The 22282-nt window shown below is 34.6% G+C and overlaps 2 protein-coding genes across 7 annotated transcripts in view; one reads left to right on the forward strand and one right to left on the reverse strand.

Annotated features, from left to right (window-relative positions):
* The first annotated feature begins 637 nt into the window (after nt 1-637).
* LOC134530218 (uncharacterized) overlaps nt 638-22282 on the forward strand; it is a 52205-nt gene continuing 30560 nt past the window's right edge. The window contains exon 1 of one of the 2 annotated variants that reach the window (XM_063364889.1): nt 638-930. The gene's annotated coding sequence lies outside the window, so the exon portion shown is untranslated. The remainder of the gene's footprint in view (nt 931-22282) is intronic. The other variant, XM_063364888.1, reaches the window with a different exon arrangement.
* Nucleotides 15022-22273, reverse strand: LOC134530217 (uncharacterized). Of its 5 annotated transcripts, XM_063364887.1 has the most exons (6): nt 21458-22268; nt 20788-20930; nt 19168-19422; nt 19024-19089; nt 18818-18948; nt 16045-17610 (listed from the first exon to the last, which is right to left on the reverse strand). In XM_063364887.1, the coding sequence occupies exons 1-6, from the start codon at nt 21679-21681 to the stop codon at nt 17395-17397; spliced, it is 1035 nt and encodes a 344-aa protein (XP_063220957.1). In that variant the 5' UTR covers nt 21682-22268; the 3' UTR covers nt 16045-17394. The 5 variants fall into 5 exon arrangements, with proteins under 5 accessions (XP_063220956.1, XP_063220955.1, XP_063220954.1 ...); XM_063364885.1 differs by having other exon boundaries at nt 16035-17610; nt 18818-19089; nt 21458-22273; XM_063364884.1 differs by having other exon boundaries at nt 16035-17610; nt 19024-19422; nt 21458-22272.

Raw genomic sequence — 22282 nt, forward strand, 5'->3', positions numbered from 1 at the left:
CAACTTTCTGTGCATTCTGAAAATAGTAACAGCACAAGTTGTTAAATAATGAAAATTAGTGGTGTCAATGCAGTGAATTGAAGCTGGGTTTACGATTGATTTCCTTAAGAATTATAACTTAACATCGAGCACACGATTAAGTCAAAACTACATTTTCCAGTTTATGATTGACATAGAAGTCGTTAATTCTAACCAATGACAGCACAAAACACATGGTCGGCCATTGTTCGAAACGGAGAAGCAGGTTTGAAATAGGTTATTGACAAATGGGATATCTATTTTTCGAAATGGATGATGATTACAAATGACAAATATACGAATTCTAACCCAAAATACTGCCTCGCTCGGTCCAATAATAAGACAAACTTCCGGTTTAAAGGTTCCGGTTTGTTGTGATTGGTCGCTTCCCTTAAGTCTTAACGAAAAATATAAAATATAACCATTTCTGTTAAGTCTTAAGTCATCATATGGTTCGCACACGACCCGTCAAAATTCACACACGACAATCATAAACCATTCCACTAGTTTACATAGAGTCATATCGTAAGTACACGACTATGTCTTAAGTCTTAATTCTTAATTTTCAATCGTAAACCCACCTTAACTGTAGCACCTAGTATGTTGGTAGCCCTGTTGGTCTATTGCATACGGGATTTCCTTAACTAAAGCTTTTTTGTTATCAATTGCGGGATTCACAACCTCAGAAATCACATCAGTTGGAGTTTGATAATGAACACTCCCGCTTTCTGAGAATTTTAAAAAGGATAAAGTTCGTTCTTCAAGTGCTATCTATCGTGCGAATTATTATCACTACTTGGGCACAAGCAACCTTTTAAGTTACAACCCGCTGTTCTCAGTAAATAGTGCTCGTATACTGTTCGTGTACGTTGTGGTTTTGCTGTGCGTTTCTTTTTATTGACAATTGGGTAAGTAAGTACATTCTTATATCAGTGGTATATAGGATGACGAGAACGCAAAAAGCATTGTCTACCATTATACTTTTGTTGTGTGCATAATAACAGGCTTATGTATCTTTCTACATTTAAATTTTATGATGGATGGATAGACGGAGAGATGTATATATATACAATGGGCCGGTATTATGACCTCCGGCTAAATCTCCAGGTTAGCTAGCCATCAGGTTAGGCTAGCCTCCGGTTAACGAACGAGGGGTGTATTATGACCCATACTTAGCCTGCGGTTGGCTAACCGGAACCTGACGAAGCGTGTGGGGTAATAATGGGTGTGGGTAAATATGTATTGTACGGATTAGCGCCAAAAAAAATCGTACAAATATGAAATAACTTTCATTATATGCTCTTTTACGTCCTCTTTTCAAAACCGCCTGCGGAGATTAAAAATTCCAATTACTTTTGGAGATATCGCCGTTCTTTTTTTGCAATACAAGCCCTATGTAATCATTCAACAGAAGCCATTTTATATTTTGCCGTGTGTGCGTGAATGCCTAAATAACAGAAATTTTCCATTAGGTAAGGTTAGTTACATGATAAATACTTCAAAATAAACGGAAATTAAAAATAATATCAATTAATTTTACTTGTATAGTTTTAAGTATTTATAATGTAACTGACCTGACCTAACAAAACGGGACAAAGGTAGATTAGGTCAGGTCAGCTACAGTATAAATACTTTGAAACTAAACGGACATTATTATAATAAAAATTAATTTTAATGGTTGTTTAGTTTTAAAGTATTTATAATGTAGCTGACCTGACCTAACAAACCGGGAAAAAGGATGAACAGTAGGAACTCACGTAATTTTCTTTTTACGTGATGTAGTCGTTCAACTACGTCGCGAAAAAAAAAAAAAATCATACTTGTAAACAAGCAACAATGGTCAACGTGGGAAGCCTACGATTCACTCATCCTTCTGGACATACCCGAATACTCACGTTGGCAAGCCTTCTTTCAACAGACGAGAGGCAACCGCCCGATCGTGCATCTTCGGTTTTTTTTTGTTTATTGTAAATAAATATGCAACTCATGAAAACTAATGGTCAGCTACATTACATTACAGCTGTTAGCTACATTATAAATACTTCAAAACATTGTGGATGGTTGATTTGGTTAGGATAGCTACATTAAAAATACTGTGAAATCATATAAACGGTTTCCTAGTGCTGGATAGCTACATATTAAAAAGTTATTTGCTAAGCAACCATAAAATGATTTTACAGTTTTTTTAATGTAGCTATACTTACCTAATATAACCAACCATCCACAGTGTTTTAAAGTATTTTTAATTACTTCTTGCTAATTTTAAGAAAAGAAGGCTTGCCAACGTGAGTATTCGGGTATGTCGAGAAGGATGTGTGAATCGTAGGCTTACTTCGACGTCAAACCTTCTTTGTATTAAACCATAAAATTACAATTTACGATTCAAAACCGTGTGTTTTCAACATTACTCTTGTATTGAAACTCATGATTTCGTTAGGTTATATATTAAGCCAAAACTAACGAAGTGATTCTATACAAACAAATAAATAGGGATGACATTTTTGCTGGAGAACACTTATTTCTTTCATACATTTATTTCATAATCAAATAATATAGACCCTGTTTCGGGAAAATACTTGTCGATTTTCATTTCACTGGTGTAGGTTTCATTTTTGTACTAATAGATTCGTATCACGTATCCAAATTAATCCGATCCTGATGGAATTAGTTTGTGGTATAGGATGCTTGCTGTTTTAATTTAGTAGGTCGAGGGATCCTAGACATATTCACTGGGGAAATAATTATTATTGTAAAATGTATACGAAAGAAATACATTTTTACAAGACCTGACATAATTTGTTTGTATCGTGATATGTTAGGTATTTTGAGTTATGTACATGATTTTTCAACATTCTAAATTAAAACAGCAAGTCTAATGTAAAACAAGACCAACATATAAAGGGTCATGCAGGTAGGATCAAGGGATAAACTTGGATACGGGAAACAGAATAATTCCAGTGCTGTTTTCGTTTTGCACTTGCGTGGCAGGTAGATAATAAGTACCTAAAGGTTTGTAAGATAGGGAAGGGATAATTGGGTAACATTTATTTTCACATTCAATTGAATTCATTGAACTATAACCACGTATGAAGTCGTATGAAGTGCATTTCATTCCCGGCATATGTCCACTGTATTACGATAAATAATAAATGCACAGATACAACTTCCACGAAAACACGCATTTTATAGGTAATAATAACCCTCGTTTTTCAATTTTAAAATTTACTTATTTACACATATTCTTAAGCAGGAATATTTAAGTTTATATACATTGCATACGTTTATGTACTTCGTGATCAATTAAAGTCAAATAATAATACACGACTCGACGAGAATAGAAAAGCGTGACTACACTTTCATGACATGTAATTTTTAATAATTTTTGACGAATACGGCGAAGCATTTTATATTTAGTAATAAATTATTCCATCGCATCCTGTAAATATTCAATAGAATTCCTCAAATAGTCATCATCACTATCAACAACTAACCTCGCCTGATACATCGCCATTTTATTTTCTGTTGCTTAAGCCTCCGGTTAAGCAGCTAGCGGCCGGTTCATCCATCCGCTAGGTTAGCCGGAACTTTAACTGGAAGGTAGACGTTAACAGGGAGTCATAAAACCGAAATAAGAGCTAGCCTGCGGTTAAATTTTAGCCGGAACTTTAGCCGGGGGTCATAAAACCGGCCCTAACTGGAAGGGAGTCATAAAACCGAAATAAGAGCTAGCCTGCGGTTAAATTTTAGCCGGAACTTTAGCCGGGGGTCATAAAACCGGCCCTATGTGTATGTATGTGTACTAGCATTAAATGGCGTATATTATTCTAAAAAGTATTTTGTTCTAATGTGCTGAGACTTTTGAGCAGTGATATTTCATTGATTCTATTGAACAAAGAACATTTTGCGCTCTTGTGTATTATCTCTCATACAGTAATCTAGCTGTTACTTCATTCACATTATAAAAATATGTTACGAACATGACTCGAAATTCTTTGCTTAGCTGTAGGTATCAATTTCTTATGATTTCCTGCAGAAAGTCTGTAGCTTTTCCACAAAGCCTGTAAATTTTATAGTGCGATTTTATCAAACTTTATATTATGGTTTCAAATATTTTGCTGCCCTTCAATTTTTGTCAGGTAAAACTAAAGTCAGAAATGAAATCCACACACGTTTTCTGTTGCGCATACAGCTATTGTGGTAATGGCAATTATTAGTGGAGGGTGATCTAAAAATAAAGAAATATAAATGTAAATTCTCGCCGCAGTATCAAAGTGAATTTGATAATTAGCAGGCAACGAACAATTTAACGAAACTGAGATTAATTCCTGAATGTTTTTCAAGATTTTGCTAAAGCTTTCCTTGACGTACTTTCGAGCCACTAGTGAGGGGTAGAACGATTTTTTTTACCGAATAGATTCATTTGAATCAGTTCCATGTAATGATTCTCTTATCAAGAATCATAATTAGTTTGCTCTTTGGCATGATAGTTCCGTCTTTGCACCTGGCTGGTAATCGTAATCTGCTCGGCTCGTATAGCTGAAATTTCAGACCTCTATCTGTATAGAAACTGTTACAAAAATATTGACTGTTGACGCTGCAAATGTTTCCTGCAGTGATACATATGCAATTCTGAATATTTGCATGCATAATCACATTGATGATGATTTCTTTATATTTAGTGTCTGAGCACGATTTGACGTCGATCCGACCATGGCCTCTAAGCCCGTGCTCAGCACTGTTAGTAGGAACCTGATCTCATTTTCGGAGCGCACCCCCAGCCCAGCGGGAATGAGTCAGGCGAGCGCCTCGGGCATGACCCCAATAAACATAAAGAAACATAAGGGCATGGAACCCCAGGGGCTCGAACCCATAAAACAATTAAGGAACCAGACATTAGGACAAAATTTCTAATTCCCATACATTAAACAAGTGCGTCGTAGCCACTCCGTGCGAGTACCGCACGCACGGAGCAGACAACAAACCTTATTAACATTGACCGCGGCCACTGACCTTAATTAAAGTGCCCGTGACAATGATCAAGTCGGATTAGGATAAATCCCACTAATACAGTTCACAGGGCGACAATATGTTAGTAAAATTACAGTTGCCAACTTGATGCCACAATTCAAATAATTAAATACTCTAAAACAATTGTTAAGCCTTAAGCACCCAATTACCAGGTGCTACCTTTTAATTGGGCACCTGGAACATGTTTTTAGTTTATAATAGAGAAATTTAAGTTAATGTAAGTTTTTGGCGCCGGCTCACAATGGAGGTGAAAGTTTCCCTCCACTTTGTTTCACTGATCGTTCAGTCTGTAGTCACTCTAATATATAAACCTTTTCTTTTTACTTCATTGCTGCTCATGTCGACTCGGCGTGTATTTCGCGGACCCGGGCTTAACCCGACCGCCTTCGTTAGTGGTTTTGCACCGCGTCGCGGACCACGCCACTTACGGCACTGGCCGACTCCAGCCAACACGCTTTCGCTAGACCGCCGCGCATTCGCCTGCCGGCTGCAACCACAAGTAAGTGTAAGGTGTAATTTAAGGTCACGCTCACTGAGTTAACTTTCGGTACTGGCCGTCTCCAGAACACTTGTAACCGCGGCCCGCGAGACTGCCGCAGCAAATTCATTGTGTTATATTTGTATCGTGTTTGTTCTGTAATCAGCGTATGTTCATGTAACTGTACAACGGCTCAGATGCCGCATAGCGCATTCGCATAGTGATTGTAGCGGTTCTGCCACCGCGTAGAGTACGCATAGGGAGTACAGAGCCTACCCATGCGTACCACCGGAGAAGTCCGTTAATTAAACGCAAATCAACATAACCGGTGTCTCTTACGATTATTTCGCACCACCCCGTCCTCCACACGGCCTAGCGACCTCAGGGGATTTCAGGGTAGACTTCAAGCCGCGTACCTGGCGGGGCACGTGGGGGCAGCCAGCAGTAGCGTAGCCAGGATTTGTGTATGGGGGGGGGGGTTAAGGAGCATGTCCCCCCCCCCTCTATTAAAGCGGTGGGTCCGGGGGTCGTCCCCAAGAAAAATTTGGATTTGAAGGTGTAAAATAGTGCTATTTGAGCAGTTTTCAGTACTTAACTTTAAATATTGTAATGGTAAAAATATTATTAATTTTTTAATAAAAAAATTGTTTGAGTAATGAAGTAAGAAATTAATTAAAGATATTTTAATCAATCCAAGTGCCCTGTCCACGTCCACTCAAAATCATAATCATGCTCGCAGCTCGACAATACAAAAAAAAAGGAATAACAATGATTGGGTTTCAGCACAACTGGCCTATTCCAGGAAACAATTAGCTAGTCACCACCTGCTTATAATTACCGCGCTGGTTGAGTGCAGTAGGTGTAAGATATTTGAAAGCTTGGGACCCGTCACGGCGTCACAACTTTATAGCTTCTGCTCGCGACAGGGGTAGGGGAAGGGAAGGAGAATCGGTAGGTCTCGCTTACTCTTCCCCTCCAGTGCAGTGGCCGGTGATAGCAGCAAGACACCCAGGCTTTTAGCTAGCCTGCTTTAAGATAAGAAAAAAAATGGAGTCTAAAAAGGGGGGGGGGGGTTTAGAACCCCTAACCCCCCCCCCCCCCAAACTCGGCTACGCCCCTGTAGCAGCGTACCGGCGATCCAACGGCCTATTGTCCCACTAGCCTGCCCCCCCCCCCTCCCCCCCGGACAACAGCAGCATCGCGACGCCCGTAGCGTCCGTCAGGTACCTCCTGGGCCCTCCACAGAGGCCGGGGGATGGCAGATTATCCCAAGTAATGTCGCGGTGGGAAGCCACGGTGTAGTACTTGAGTTTTTCGTAGCAGGTTGTTTGTGCGATGGTTTACCGTTGCTTTCCTTGAAAGGAAATCGCATTCGCAACGTAAAGAAATTCCCGACTCAGCCGAAAATCAAAATTTGTACCTTTAGTTCTCCGACCAGAAGCTATAACAGAGTTAAAAATATAAATATTTACATTACATAATGACATACAAACTAGTGCTTTTCATTAATCCCATAATTTTACTTAAACCATGATGTGTTTTCGGCCAATCGTAAGCTCTCTACAGGGCCGGCACGTCCATATAGGCGAACTAGGCAACCGCCTAGGGCGCCAAGTAGCTGGGGGCGGCGTAGCATGACACATAACAGCTGATACAATATGTTTGACGATTATTGAAACTAAATGAAAATGGATTTTTGTAACAGTTTGGAATGTTTATATTGATATAAGTAATTATTTAAAGTCCACGGTGACCTGTTTATGATTTGTAATAAGTAAAAAAGTAAAAAAAAAAAATCACAAGCCTGCTTACATTTGATTGTTGACAAAATCTTAGGCTTACGTGATGTATTTTGAGGCAAGGAAAAATTTTTAGGGTGTCCGGCCTGGGGGGGGGGGGGTAGGGGTAGGGCAAAAAGGTTTTTCGCCTAGGGCACCAATTTACTTTGCACCGGCCCTGGCTCTCTACGTCCTTCTACGCCGTCATTATTTGAAAACTTTACTAATAAATAACAAAATGTGCGTGTTGATTAGATTGTGACGTATGTTTTATTTCATAATGTTCGCGCGTTGTAGTTACGCTATAAACATCACTATGTATTCAATTTCCGGAGAACAAATTTACCTCGGCATTTTATTTTGCAACTCCTGTGCTAATATTTATTTTATTCTGTTAATACTAATACTTGTCCTTATAGTAACACACTGCTAACTACATCAACATTAATTTTTCGAAGGGTAAAACAATCAAATAAACAAAGGAAGGGGGTAAAGTTTATCTTCTTTGTAGCCAGACCGCTGTGGTAGTTTTATGCTATGTATGCTTATGCTGTAAATGTCGATGCGTTAATACTATGTTTATTGTTCCCGGGCCTTATAGGCCCGTTCCTGAATTACAATGAAACGTAAAATCTAGCACCGGATCATGGAACCGCAAGATATTTGTGTTTCACTATCCGTCTGCCGCTTCCACGGTGCACCGAAACGTTACTAACACATAGCAACCAGTGAGGTTGATTTTCACAGGTACAAAAAAATAATTTAATTTTAAAAAAAATGAAATATATATCATATCATGGTCGGGATTTACATAAATAAACCACAGCGTAATTATATAATACACTAGATGAATTTAAAATATATACAAACTTGGCTATTACTGCGGCCAAATACTCAGGTTTTACCACCCATACAGCACAAAATTTTACAGATATGTTTCAGAAATATAACTTTTGAAACATCGTAACATTTTTGAAACATTTCGCAACCTACCTGAAACATCTCGGATATATTTCAGAAACGTCAAAATGTCCGCCCTGTGAAATATTTCAATGAAACCTCCCTGCAACATCAAATGGTAACGTTTCTGAAATGTTTCCACTAATGTCCCATCAATATTTCTGAATCATTTAACCGAAGTATTTCCATAAATGTTCTGAAATACGTATAAAATGTATCATGTGACCTAAAATACCTCTGGAAATTAGGATGACTGAGGGTATATTTATAATTTAAAAGAGTATTGCACTTTAATAGAGTCCATAATGTTACAGCTGTATTGGTCAGCTAGTTGCAGTAAAGTGCAGTTACTGTGTTCCAATTCATCACAGCATGCCCTCGTACACTTCCTCTTGATCACTTTGTGCATAATGCCCCTTGACCACTCCCTTAGAAAGTGTTAATCGGTGGATTGATATGATATTGTTCGTTTCTTCTTGTTTTCGTCAAGTTTTGCTTGTCCTTAGTAATGTGTCATTTTTTGATTATATAAAAAAATAGGTATTGTAATATTTTGTTTGAGATTATTTTAAAGATGTGCTCTGGTAGGGCATAGAATGTAAATTTTTGTCGTTTTTAATTTAATAATTGATTATATTTATTACTTAATAATTTGGCTTGTACAATTGCTGAAAAACCAATTTAAAATTTGCTTATAATTTCTATCATAGGTAAGATTAAAAAGGCCTGCCGACAAAATCCAACAATTCATGTAAATTAATGAAACCATATTCTCTTTATATATATATATATATATATATATATATATGAACCAAGTTAAAGAAATAATTTAATTAATCTGATAAGACATCAGATGTTTTCCCAGGTCAGCGTACCAGACTTGCCTAACATTAATTTTACAAACTATTTTATTATTCTAAAACAAATTATGGTCACGAAAGTAAAATTTAAATAAGTCTTCAGTATGCTTGCAAAGTGAATGAAACTTACATGAATGTCATAGGAAGCCCAGCACTGGAGTCCATGGTTCCTGTCCATTGCATTTTATTTTAATGGGGAATTTTAATGTGATATAGTGGCAGGCAGGCATGCATCTACATCAGTACATGGGGAAAAAGGGACAAGCTAATGCACAAAGGTTCCATTATTAAATACAATGACAATGTCATCTTGTAATGAATAAATTAAATTGAGGCTCCCCAAGCTATCTGGATGTGATCTCCTTATGCTCAGCACAGAAAGTATGCTAATATTTACTTGATCCATAACAACCAAACCCCACTTGCATAGGAGACATGATTACTGAGCATTTTAAAATACAATTTTCACAACCCAATGTGTTATGGCCACTTCAAGTTTGTTTTTGAGTATCATAAATGAGCACTTGTCCATCAATGTCTTTATCTGTATTTGAACAATGTCTTGAGAATTTGGGTGTGGTTTTCTATTGCATTTCAGATGTTGACATTCTCAAAAATCACGACACTGTTATTGTGTACGGTATCAGTGGTCTAGAATATCATGTGGTATTACATTAACTTAAAATACTTGATACACACAAGAAAAAAATTGGATTCAACCTCAAACAAATGTTATAGAAACAAAAAAACTTAATATACCTATATACAATACACTAACATATTATAATAGAAAATTCCTACTTGTATGTTGCAGAGGAAACCGGTATTAACATAATGAACAGCCATGAGACTTGACCTGTGCTTGTATTTATTTATTTATTTATTTATTATGGCCTTCTATACAACCCAAGCAGATGGGAAGAAGTTGTCAATTTGCAGAACCACATTTCACATACATATATCATTAGAGAACCGCAATAAAATACTACATAAGTATTACATATGAAAACAAATACATATTTAAACAAATTCAAACAGATAGAAGTTGTCAGTTTAAAAGCACAATATATATAACAAACATCATTAAAAAACAACAATGAAACATATATATATATATGTTACAAATATGATCATAGACAAATAAACAATTTATAAAAACACATTACATATAGCAAACATCACTAAAATACAACAATACAGAAATACATATTTACATGATACAAAAATAAAATAAAATACTATTTATCAAAGAATTCTTCTAATGAGTAGTAAGCTCATGTGATGTACATTTCTCCTTATTTAATGCTATAGTATATATGGCTGGTGCTTGTGATTTGGACATTTGCAAGAAAAAAATGTGTGCTTGAAAACCCTTAAAAGACATGTAACAATTTTATGTTATAATTAATGTCTTTTTCTTCTTAAACACACATATACTAATTTACAGAGGGTCTAAACAGTGGCGTAGCGTGCCATCTCGGCGCCTGGGGCTGGAGACCCATTTTGCCGCCCCCCATACTAAATTCAATGAGTGCGAAAGAGAGGCATCGACACGAGCCGACGCGTGAAACAAAAGATTTTGTATGAGTAATTAACATAATGAGTGCCACTCAACTCGGCTCGCGCGCGCCGGGCGGCGCGGCGTGATGCGATGTTGCCGTTCGTATGTAAACAAACAAACGTTATAAAGAGCTCTGTCAGTGATTTCGCAGTTTTTTTTAAAAATAAATATTAAAAAATAGTTGGTGCGCAAAATTTTTGATAAAAATGGAACATTTTAGTGTGTCTGACACATGTAATGAATGAATCATAGATCAGATCTCAACCCGCTTCACCGGCGACCCGCCCCCGCGGGCTGCCGCCCGGGGCGGGCCGCCCCCTCCGCCCCACACACGCTACGCCACTGGGTCTAAATATGAAACAATGCAGTCTTAATACAAATTCATCATATAGCTTTATAATCAACATATTGTTTTCCATTTCACACAAGCTCAACATAAATGAGACTGGACTGGAATCGGCTGTCCTCACTAAATGAAAAACTTGTCTGACCAGCCTAAATGAAGTGAGATGGTGGTGTAGTAGTGGAATATAAATGGGAATGAAATAAATGTGCAATGAGAAATACTCTTTAACATTGCAATGTCACTTTCCCTAATTGAAAGACTTATTGTATCAGACAAGAGCTCAAATTGATCCAGCTTCCCTAACATTGAGATGCCAGTGACTTGCTGAAGATACAATAGTGACAGTCTATAAAAAATCTGGTGTCCTTAATTTTTTTCTATAAATAGCATGTTAATCTACCTAAAGTTCGTGGATTAAGCTAGGTTTTATATTTGTATTTTAATACTACCAAATTGACTAAATAAGGATAAAACAACAAATAAAATATGGCAATAGTGTATAGGGGCTCTAAAATCCAAATTTTCAAAGTAAATGCACAAAATAATATTAACACAACAGTACTTCCACGCAACCTATATTCAAATGAGATCACAAATTTATTGTAAAAAAATAATATAAATAATTTTGTAATATGCAATAGAAAATTTTAAAATAATATGCATGGTGAGTTATACTTTGTACAAAATAGAAGGTAACTAGTTTGGTCTAACTCGTCAACAATGAAGTCATTAGAAATAGAGAAACTTATTCAAACAGACAATAGGGTTTTGGATTGTAACTTCTATGATCTATGTTATGAAAGCAGCCAAGAATGCACCTGAAGTAAGTTAAGAACCACGTATAACCATAATCAGAAAGCCACACCAGGTCAAACCAGGTTCTTTCCATTTGAATACTTAACAATAGAGACAAAGATGCAAAGGGGTATTTTCAATAACAAATAACAACGTAGTCTGAGAAGTAGACTTTAATAAAAAAAACGATATATATATATATATATATATATATATATATATATATATATATATATATAATATACAATACATGAAATTTTTAACTGACTCTCTATGCAGATGTTCTTGGAGATTTTTGCTGAAAAAAAAGAAAAGAAGAAAAAAAACAATTATTTTTAACTTGTTTCAGGTCAATTATTATGACATGTATGTGAGATTTTTAAACATGTAGACACTAAGTTGTTACATTATTTATTTTTAAATTAACTTGCAAACAGGAAAGAAAAAAGGTTTCTGAAGCCAATGATAAATTTCAAAACTGAAAGCATCTTAAAAGGGACAAATTGGTATTGCAACCTATGCATTTTTTTTTTCAAACTTATTAAGCAGGAATACTTCTTCACGGGGAATTTCTTAACATGCTATTTACATTCCTAATAATAAATTTAATGGTGTCTGGTTAATGCAAAGAGGCCCATGACATTGTATAATAACACATTTTAAACAAATTTTTAAAAGAAAAGTTCAATTTATCATGAAAATCCTAATGATTTCCTAATAAATGTCTGTGTGAACAGTGCCTGTGATGTTACATCATTACAATTCAGCCCATGTTTTTGTGCAAGAATACTCTAAAATTTCTGGTAATTTTTTGAGCCGATTCTCAATATTATCCTTTGTAGTGCACATTTTATGTTTATTTTCATTATTTAAATTGCTACCACTACATAACTATACACATGTAATCTAATAAATGTGCTTCCTTTATTGTCATATAATGAATGGAATTAGGTTTTGTCAAACTCTCCAAATCAAACATAATTGGTTACTACCATAATTTAGCATAAGAAAAACTCATTTAAATAGAAATACCAATGATGCTTATGCTTAGTACAACACAACTCGATGACTTGTACCTTCTCTGCGGTAAAGGACAAAATTTATTTCAATTATTTTGCGCTGCAATCCCAGCCCACCAATAAAATGAAGGCCAGATTGCAGAAATAACTTTGTTAAACGAAATGGCAATTAATGAAACCGCTGTCTAATTATATGTGTAGGCCTAGTGCATTCACTTACAATAAATTACATTTATGACAAGCCAGATATAATAGCAGGCTTTATTAAATTGTAGGCCTACAACATACAATGTAAGTACTACAGAGTGCAGAACATAATAAAAATAATTACTTAACCAGTAGAATTGTAAATTATTTCAAATTAAACACTTGAACATTTATATTAAAATAAACACAACATAATTAATTTATGTGTTGTGCACAGTAAATAAACATAAATTACCCTTAACTACATATTATAGGTTATGAAATATATTTAATTATGTATATTATAAAAGCCTGAAGGTGATAACTGAATAAAATAAATTGGTTTAATCAAATGATATTAAACCCAAAATATTTAGGAACCTATAAGCCTATATTTGTGTGATTTTTAACTAAAGATAACATTAAAGGGACTAACCCATACATTAGCATTCATGTTATACAGTCAACGACCATTATAGCGGCATAGCTACAGTAAGTAGAAAACACTGAGGATAAGTTAGATTCGAATCTGAAAAATTACCTGATCGTACCATAATTATCGTACACACCTTAAAAACCCAAAATTCCTTTGTGCAGCAACAGCCTAAGTCAATTCCTTAAGTTAATGTGAATAAAATAGGGAAAAAAATTATATATGCATGTTAATGAACTTAGATGTGTTAATGAAATGGTTTGCTAGTAGGATCTTCAAAAATAAATAAAAATATAAATGTTTAATTAGGATAAAAAATATTTGAATCCAAAATTCGAATTTGAAAACAAGTGTAATTTTGATATATAAAAATTAAACTAGACAATGGTGCAACATTCGGCTTGGTGCAAACATTTAAGGAGACCGTTGGGTACACCACACAACCTTCAGAACTGGGGGGATATGACACCATTTTTTACCACGAGCCCCCTTTGTGGTAAAAGAGTGTATTTATTTCAGACTTATCAATAAAAAAATTAATAAAAATTAAAATAGACAAAGGTGCAACATTCGGCTTGGTGCAAACGTTTAAGGAGACCCTTGGGTACACCACATAACCTTCAGAACCGGGGGCTATGGCATCATTTTTTACCACGAGCCCCCCCCTTTGAGGTGATTGTGTTTATTTTGATCAGTCTTGTCAATAAAAAAATTAATAACAATTAAACTAGACTATGGTGCAACATTCGGCTTGGTGCAAATGTTTGAGACCCTTGGGTACACGAACAAACATTCAGAACTGGGGGGATATGGCACCATTTTTTACTACGAGCCCCCCTTTGTGGTAAAAGTGTGTTCTTATTTCAGACTTGTCAATAAAAAAATTAATAACAATTAAACTAGACAATGGTGCAACATTCGGCTTGGTGCAAACATTTAAGGAGACCCTTGGGTACACCAAGAACCTTCAGAACTGGGGGATATGGCACCATTTTTTTTACCAGGAGCCCCCTTTTGTGGTGATTGTGTTTATTTTGATCAGACTTATCAATAAAAAAATTAATAACAATTAAACTAGAAAACGGTGCAACATTCGGCTTGGTGCAAACGTTTAAGGAGACCCTTGGGTACACCAAGAACCTTCAGAACTGGGGGATATGGCACCATTTTTTTATACGAGCCCCCTTTGTGGTAAAAGTGTGTTCTTATTTCAGACTTGTCAATAAAACAATTAATAACAATTAAACTAGAAAAGCCGAAGGTTGCACCATTTTCTAGTTTAATTGTTATTAATTTTTTTTATTGATAAGTCTGATCAAAATAAACACAATCACCACAAAGGGGGGCTCGTGGTAAAAAATGGTGCCATATCCCCCAGTTCTGCAGGTATAGTCCATCCACGGTAACCTCCTACTTTTCTGAAGCCCTGCTTTTCACCGGATCTACTTTAATGTCACTATGTATCCTTCCGCCGTATGTAAACAAAAACATTGCCATGTGACAAATGTCAAATGGTTTGTTTACAATCACCAGCTGTCAAAACAATGTGTGTATGTATGTATATATATATATATATAAGTAATTTGAATATGATCTAAGTATACATGTATATGTTCATAACATTATTTATGATACCCAATGGTAAAAATATTAAAAAATAAGTTTGTTAGCTAAAGAAATAACATATAATTTAAAGTAAATTTTTAGGAGAATATATAAATTTACAACATTTATGTAAGCAATAAATATAATCATTTAGTACAGTTCAACACAGTTTTCTGCATCTGAAAAAAAAAGTATTGTAAATTATACATATGGCTGTCCATCTAAGCAATCTGGAAAAGACTAAGGATTGAAGGTTTAATAAAATTAACAAATTCAGATGAAAACATTTAAAAATGAATTTTCTTCTTTTATTTAATAAACCCCTACCATTTTGCCGGTTAAGGCCACAAATAAAAATATGGTTATATACATTTTCCTGAGTATACTTATTAGACAAAATCATAATTTTATGAACAGTAAAATTGTGGTGAAGAATTGACAGTAATTTCTATACCACTTATATGCATTATTTATTTGTGGCCCTGGATGGGGACTGGCTTTTTGTTTTCCAAGTAAGTTCACTGAAAAATGAAGACACACAACAAAATAAAATGTTTCACATACACCTATACGAATCCAGAAATGAAATTTATTATTAATTTCATAATACGTGTAATATAAAGTTAATACATAAAGTTCCAGTAATCAACATACTTAATGGGAATGCATAAAAGAAAAAAAAATGTTTCAAACCCCAATACTTACAGTTGCCCAGGTGTTTATTACATACAGACCTCAATAAGAACACCCGGGTAAATCATCAAGAGGAACTGCCAGTACTTCACTGTCTCCATCTACTTGCTGTGTCGTAACCTCAAATTCTTCGCTGTCACTGTCTTCACTTGAACTATCCTCGCCGAGGTGGATGATGAGTGGAGGAATGGTGCCGCTGTCTATGTGGACTTCTCTCTCCCAGTCTGCTTGAATTAGCTTCTCCACGTGATCCACACACCTCGCCCATCTAAAAAAATTAATGTATACAGTAAAACCTCTATATAAATGACCTGTTTATAGCAAAAACCACTCTATAACAAAATATGTTTGTTTCTGTCAAAACGGCATAGTAAACAATGCATGGCATGCTCTTTATTACATACAATTTTGAACTCACTCCACAAGAAACTATTTTTAAACACAACAAAACTCATTTAATGTGTTTTCCTCAACTATCAAAGCTATTATTTAATACTTGAAGTAACATGTTTTGTTTTATGTTATCTGAAAAAAAAAATTATAGTGGTTTATTCAAGATATAATAAAGCTGTAAATATTATATATGTTATCAATAAAGGCTTAGAATGCATATGATAAAATATTTATTTCATAATTTTTGTGTTTGTTTTTGGTTAAAATTTGTCCCAGACAAAAACAGTGAGATATAGCGAAAATTTAATTTTTTGAATAGTTTTGATGATTTACTGTATATGTATTTCACTATAATAACATAACTTTTGAAAATACTAATGTGCAAGAACTACATGTGTAAATACCTATTCAAGTTCGCTAGATGAAAATATTCAAAATTCTCTACGTTGAAATTTTATCTGAATATTGAAATCTGCCTACAGCACTGAACCCACCATAACTTTAAAGTCATTGACACAAGATTAAGCATAACAGAAAGTAATATCACAATTACTAATAAATACAAAACTATTTATGGAAATGAAACAATTGCAAATGGACTGCAATTACAAAAAAAAACCTTGCAAATAAGTCACCACTGTTAGATCTAGAAACTACACAGATATGTATGAATCACATGGGAATAAAATTACAAACACAAACACAAACACGAACACAAACACATACATGCAACACATTTTCAAAACGACAACTACACAAATTCAAACCACTTATTTTTACCAATTGTTTTAAAACTGTATTACTGGTATATGAATATACACAAAATCATAATCACACTATACACACACTAGCACACAAAGTTATCAAAAGGAATGGTAGGACCAGGCTGCTAGGCAACAATACTTACGTATTATGTAAAAATGTATGGTAAGGGTTTTGCTGAAGCTTGAGGAATGTTCTACAGGAAAATAAAACAATTTCTACTTCAAAAGGAATACCCCATTGGTCATGCAACATAAAAATACCTCTCTGGTGTGGAAGCATCAAGAGCCTCTTTCCAGATGGCTGCAACTGCATCATTGTCAAATCTCTTGGCCCGCCCCACGTTACTATTGTAATGGTGTTTACATTGAGCCCAAACTAGTTCGATTGCATTATAGTGGCAGTGATAGGGTGGGAGTCGTAGAATTTCGTGGCCATAGTTACGAGCCAACTCGTCTACCTCATATCTGAAAAGTGTGTTAGAACAAGGTGTATACGTAATTTTTTGCAACTATCTCACTTTTAAAGAAATGCTGTAAAAAAAACGAAATAATATACCGTATTCGGGGCTTGTTTTGTTTAGCTATTCTCAGCAGCTCCACTTTCAACAAATTATTTTCATGTTTTATCCCATTCTTCTCCAGCCACGCGATCAGTGCAGCCTTGGTCCAGTTCGTTGTAGGTGTTTTCTCAACCTACGTTGTGCCAACATTTAAATAAATACTCAAGTAGCTGATAAGAATTCATGACAGTAGAACCCTGTTACAATTTTACTGCTTATAAAGTTTTCCTGCCTATAATGTATTATTTTTCAAGTCCAATATTTTCCCTATAAGGACAATGTATTTAATTCCTGGATATAATGTTTCACAAATTATGCGTTTCGTGCTTGTAATGTTCACTTCATAAAATTTTAGAAGACGAAAAAAATTAAAAGCCTTTGTCTATACTGTCTATGTATATGTGTATGTTAGCAGTTAACTGCCTGTTGACACCCTTGGAAAACAAATAAATTCATAAATTTTTAGCCATTCTGTGTGTTTTCAAATGTATTCACTTAAATCACATGTTCAAGTGGCAAAAGAACTGGACTTAAGCATTTCCACTGTAAACACTGTCGTGAATTATGACAATTATACAGAAATGAGACAATTTTACAGCAATGAGACAATGTGTAAGTAAAGACAAAGCAGATAGAAGCTGGAAGCACCATGATGTTAAAGAAAAATTGTTTTTGGCTTGCTACAAGCAAATTGGAGCATCAAATATATCTTTATGCAGCTTGTTGAGTCCATTGGCAATAAATCCACACTAAAAAGTACTAAATTGAATTTCCTGCTTATGTTTTTTTTTCTTGTAGCCCCTTAAAAACAAATTATAACAGGGTTCTACTGTACTTATGCAAAGCAAACATGTGTTTTGGCATATTGTCGTAATGAATTTCTAAATTTAACAAAGCATGTTAGTTAAGTGACTAGAAATTTTTTTGAAAATATTATTTTAATTTATTAAGTAGGGCAACAGAGCATTCATAAAGTGGGTCCTTTTACCAAACAAGTAATTATGTCATTTTCAAATGCTGTTTGCAATAAAAAAATTTTATTTGGTATTTCAAACCCTCTACTAAATTAGTTTGCACTACAATGTAATTCAATTACATTATATATATATATATATATATATATATATATATATATATATATATCTGTGTGTGTATTCAATTTCAGCTCAAACATTATAGTTTATAAAAATGTAGTGTCGGCATACTATTAAGATAACAATTATTGCTGGCAAAATGTATTAGTCTCGAATATTCGTACTTATACACAATAATAAACACATGTAAATTTTTCACATTACAATTTGAGCAATAAAAAGACACTGCTTTACCATTGCACATACCTGGGTGCTGTGATATGAAGCATTGTCCATTATGATGACACTGGGTTCCTCAAGATGCACCAACATGTCTTCAAACCACATCAAGAAAGTTTCCCCATTCATCTCGCCATGGTAGTCTGCAGTCTTCTGACCTGAAACAAAAAGTAATCCTGCTCCTGGCACAAAGCCAGTGCGCCCTCCAGCATTAACAACAATAAACCTTTTACCATCTCCAACAGTACGTCTCTTCGCAGATTGTAGACTCTTGTCCTGCCATGACTTTGATACAGTTCCTGAAAAATATATGAAATGGAAATGAAATACTTTGTATTGGACCACAGAACAAATTTTCAAATAAATTAATGCCTTGCCTCTCTGGAAAATCCATGTTTCATGAACAAATATGAAATTGGCACCTCTTTCTTTTTCTTCTTTATACTTTCTCAAGAAATCTATTCGCTGCAATACTATGTTTTCATTCTCTATCAAAGCTTTTCGTCCATCAACAGTTGTCCATGAAAATCCCATCTTCTTTAACAATTTATGAAGACTTGATCTTCCACCATAATAATCTATTTGTCTTTCCCTGATTTCTTTCAAAATGGTGTCGACTGTAACATTCAAACCTGTAAATTTATTGCATACATTAACAATACATGAAATAACAGAGGTACACAAAACTAAGCGAAACCACAACCCCGTAGAAGATAATTTAAGTGCACAATTTACATTTATTAAATAGTTTTAATAAACTTACATTTCAAAAATACTTTTAAATTAATTTAAATTTTGTAGTTTGCTTAGAGGAATTCTACATTGCAGTATTTTTGTCTGCAATGATATGACGATTATATTGCGCGTTTGTATTGAAGTTGTGTAAAACATTAGTATTTCAGCATTCAATTTAGCAATCAATAAGTTACAAGCTCTACACTGTGTTGTAGGTAAATGTTTTGTATCGTGTATCCCATGTGATCCCTAGATCTTTATGCATGAACCTGTACATCCTATTGATCGTGTGGTGCATGCTTTTTTTCATTTATTCAGATCAAAGATCCTGAACATAATCAAATATTGTGGTATAGCAAGAATAATTATCATAAGTTTAATAAAACATATATATTTTCATTATTATTCAACTTTAAATCATAACTCATTACTACATCACAGGTTTTTAGTTTTGGTTTTGTACAGGATTTTTAAACGTAATAAATTAGAAAAGCAAGCATCATCAATCACAGGATCAATATTTGCAGGATCATGCGATCAGGATCAATGTATCGAATCGGATACGCGATACTAAACTTTTACTGTTTTATAACCTTCTGTTACTTCATACACTAACACACAGTTTGTCTGGCTAAGTTGTGTTTTCATATGATACTTCATTACAATGAAGTAGGCCTATTGTTTATAAAATAACAATACCCCTATATTTTCTAAAGGGTTAGGCAGGGCATGACACTATTTTGCAATAGAATATATATTGTACTGGACCCTGCCACACAGTACAATTTAGCCAATTAAGTATCCCAATTTTTTTTTTAATAACCATGCTTGCTTAGACCACAACTCACTAATTTGTAACCAATTACTGCTAAAGCGCACAACTGGATATTATTGATACTGGAAATAGTCATTATTTAACCTTCTGATACATCATAAAAGTTGAGGTTATTTAATATGTATACTGTGTATAACGATATAAACATTACTTGTAGTTTTAGAATGTAACAATTTTCTTTCTATCTTTAACCTAACCTTAAAAGGACGTGTACCTATTTCATATGTTGCACAATATTCTATATATCAATACCATATCAATAAAGAAACCTAACAAACCACCCAAAAATGTTAAGTATTTTTAAAGGACAGATGATATCGGAAAAAAACTGAACCGGTCAATCTGCATATGGATATATGAAATGAATACAATTAAGTAGGGCCTACCCCAGTGATATTGAAACTACTCTTCAGTATCAAATTTTTACCTTCAGCGTACATCCTGTAAATTGCATTCCTGATTGCATTTACTGTGAAATCGTCGACTGTGTCAAGTGACTTTCCTTCCTGTGGCCTTTTTTTCCTCTTTTTTCCTGGTGTTGAAACTTCTTCAATGTCTTTCTTGTAGTACCTAACCAAAAAAAAAAAAAATTTGTCATAACACTTCCGGGGACCCGTTCACAATACGCAGTTAGGCAGTGTTCCAAATATGGCATTTTGTCACAAATATTTGCTTTGTGGTCACTAAATGGAAACATGACAGACTTTGTCCACGAAATTAATGAAGTGTTTTTTTATTTATTTTGTGATCTCCCAAACAGATGAAAAACTAATTAAATGCAAATTATAAAATCACTCCCTTATGTTATAGTTAAACCTATCATAAAGTTTATAAACATCGTTATAAACAAACGTGTATCACACCCATAAAAATACTTGAAAGTGCCTATATTGTTATTGTTAGGACCTGAGTAGGCCTAATATGATTTTAGGTTAACTTTTCAACAGAGACGCCACATGGCGGTGTTGTCTCACACCAAAAAATATAAATTGGAAATAAAACACAAAAAAACTCGTGAGTTAAAACACAGGCCGACAATACTTAGGACACAGTCGATATTTTTTTTACGTGCATGAATACGAAAAAAGCCTACTTACTTGAGAACAGTTGACTTTGCGATGTTGAGAAGAAACGCGGTCGTCTGCGTAACGTCACATTTCTTCAAGTCGCCTTTTCTAATTAAAACATATAAGTTCTGAGCGACGTTAATGATGTCCATCTGACGCTGCGACGAAGTAGCTTTCCCCATCCCGGAACCAATTACCATTACAGCAATCACAAGAACCACACAAAATATCAAAACGATAACAAATTCCATCATTACAATAGTAGATAATAAATAATATAACAAAGTTAAAATACACAATATTAACACAAAATCCTGAAACACAAACTGTACGTTATTTCACGGTCAGTAATATATTAAAACACACTGCAATATGGCGTACAGACTGCAGACTGCAGACAAACGGCTGAAAGAGAAAACAAACAAGTGACTATTAACATTATTAATGCGCGACCACGGTTTCGGCACGTAATATTTTTTTACCGTTAACATAACGTTTTTATTTCACCAGAGATTTAAAAAAATGTTCAAACTTAACAAATACCCAAACAAATTCTTAAATACACGCGGAAAGTCAAAAAATATATTTTTTGGCTATGGAACTATTTCGTTCTAATCATTGCCAACACACCACTTCTCTCACTGTTTCATTTACACACATGCGAGATCATTAATATTAATAATATTGTACATAGATAGTTACTTTTTTTGTAAAATTTTATTTAACATCATTATACGGTAATTTAGTGTTAATGCATGTTTAATATGCATATGATGGAAAGTATTTTTGCAAACGAACCAAACATGCTGCATCCTGGTGTGTTTTTTCAAAGGTTCGTTTAAAAAAGTAGGAGGT

The sequence above is a fragment of the Bacillus rossius genome, chromosome 3 (genome assembly GCF_032445375.1).
Source record: "Bacillus rossius redtenbacheri isolate Brsri chromosome 3, Brsri_v3, whole genome shotgun sequence".
NCBI lineage: Eukaryota > Metazoa > Arthropoda > Insecta > Phasmatodea > Bacillidae > Bacillus > Bacillus rossius.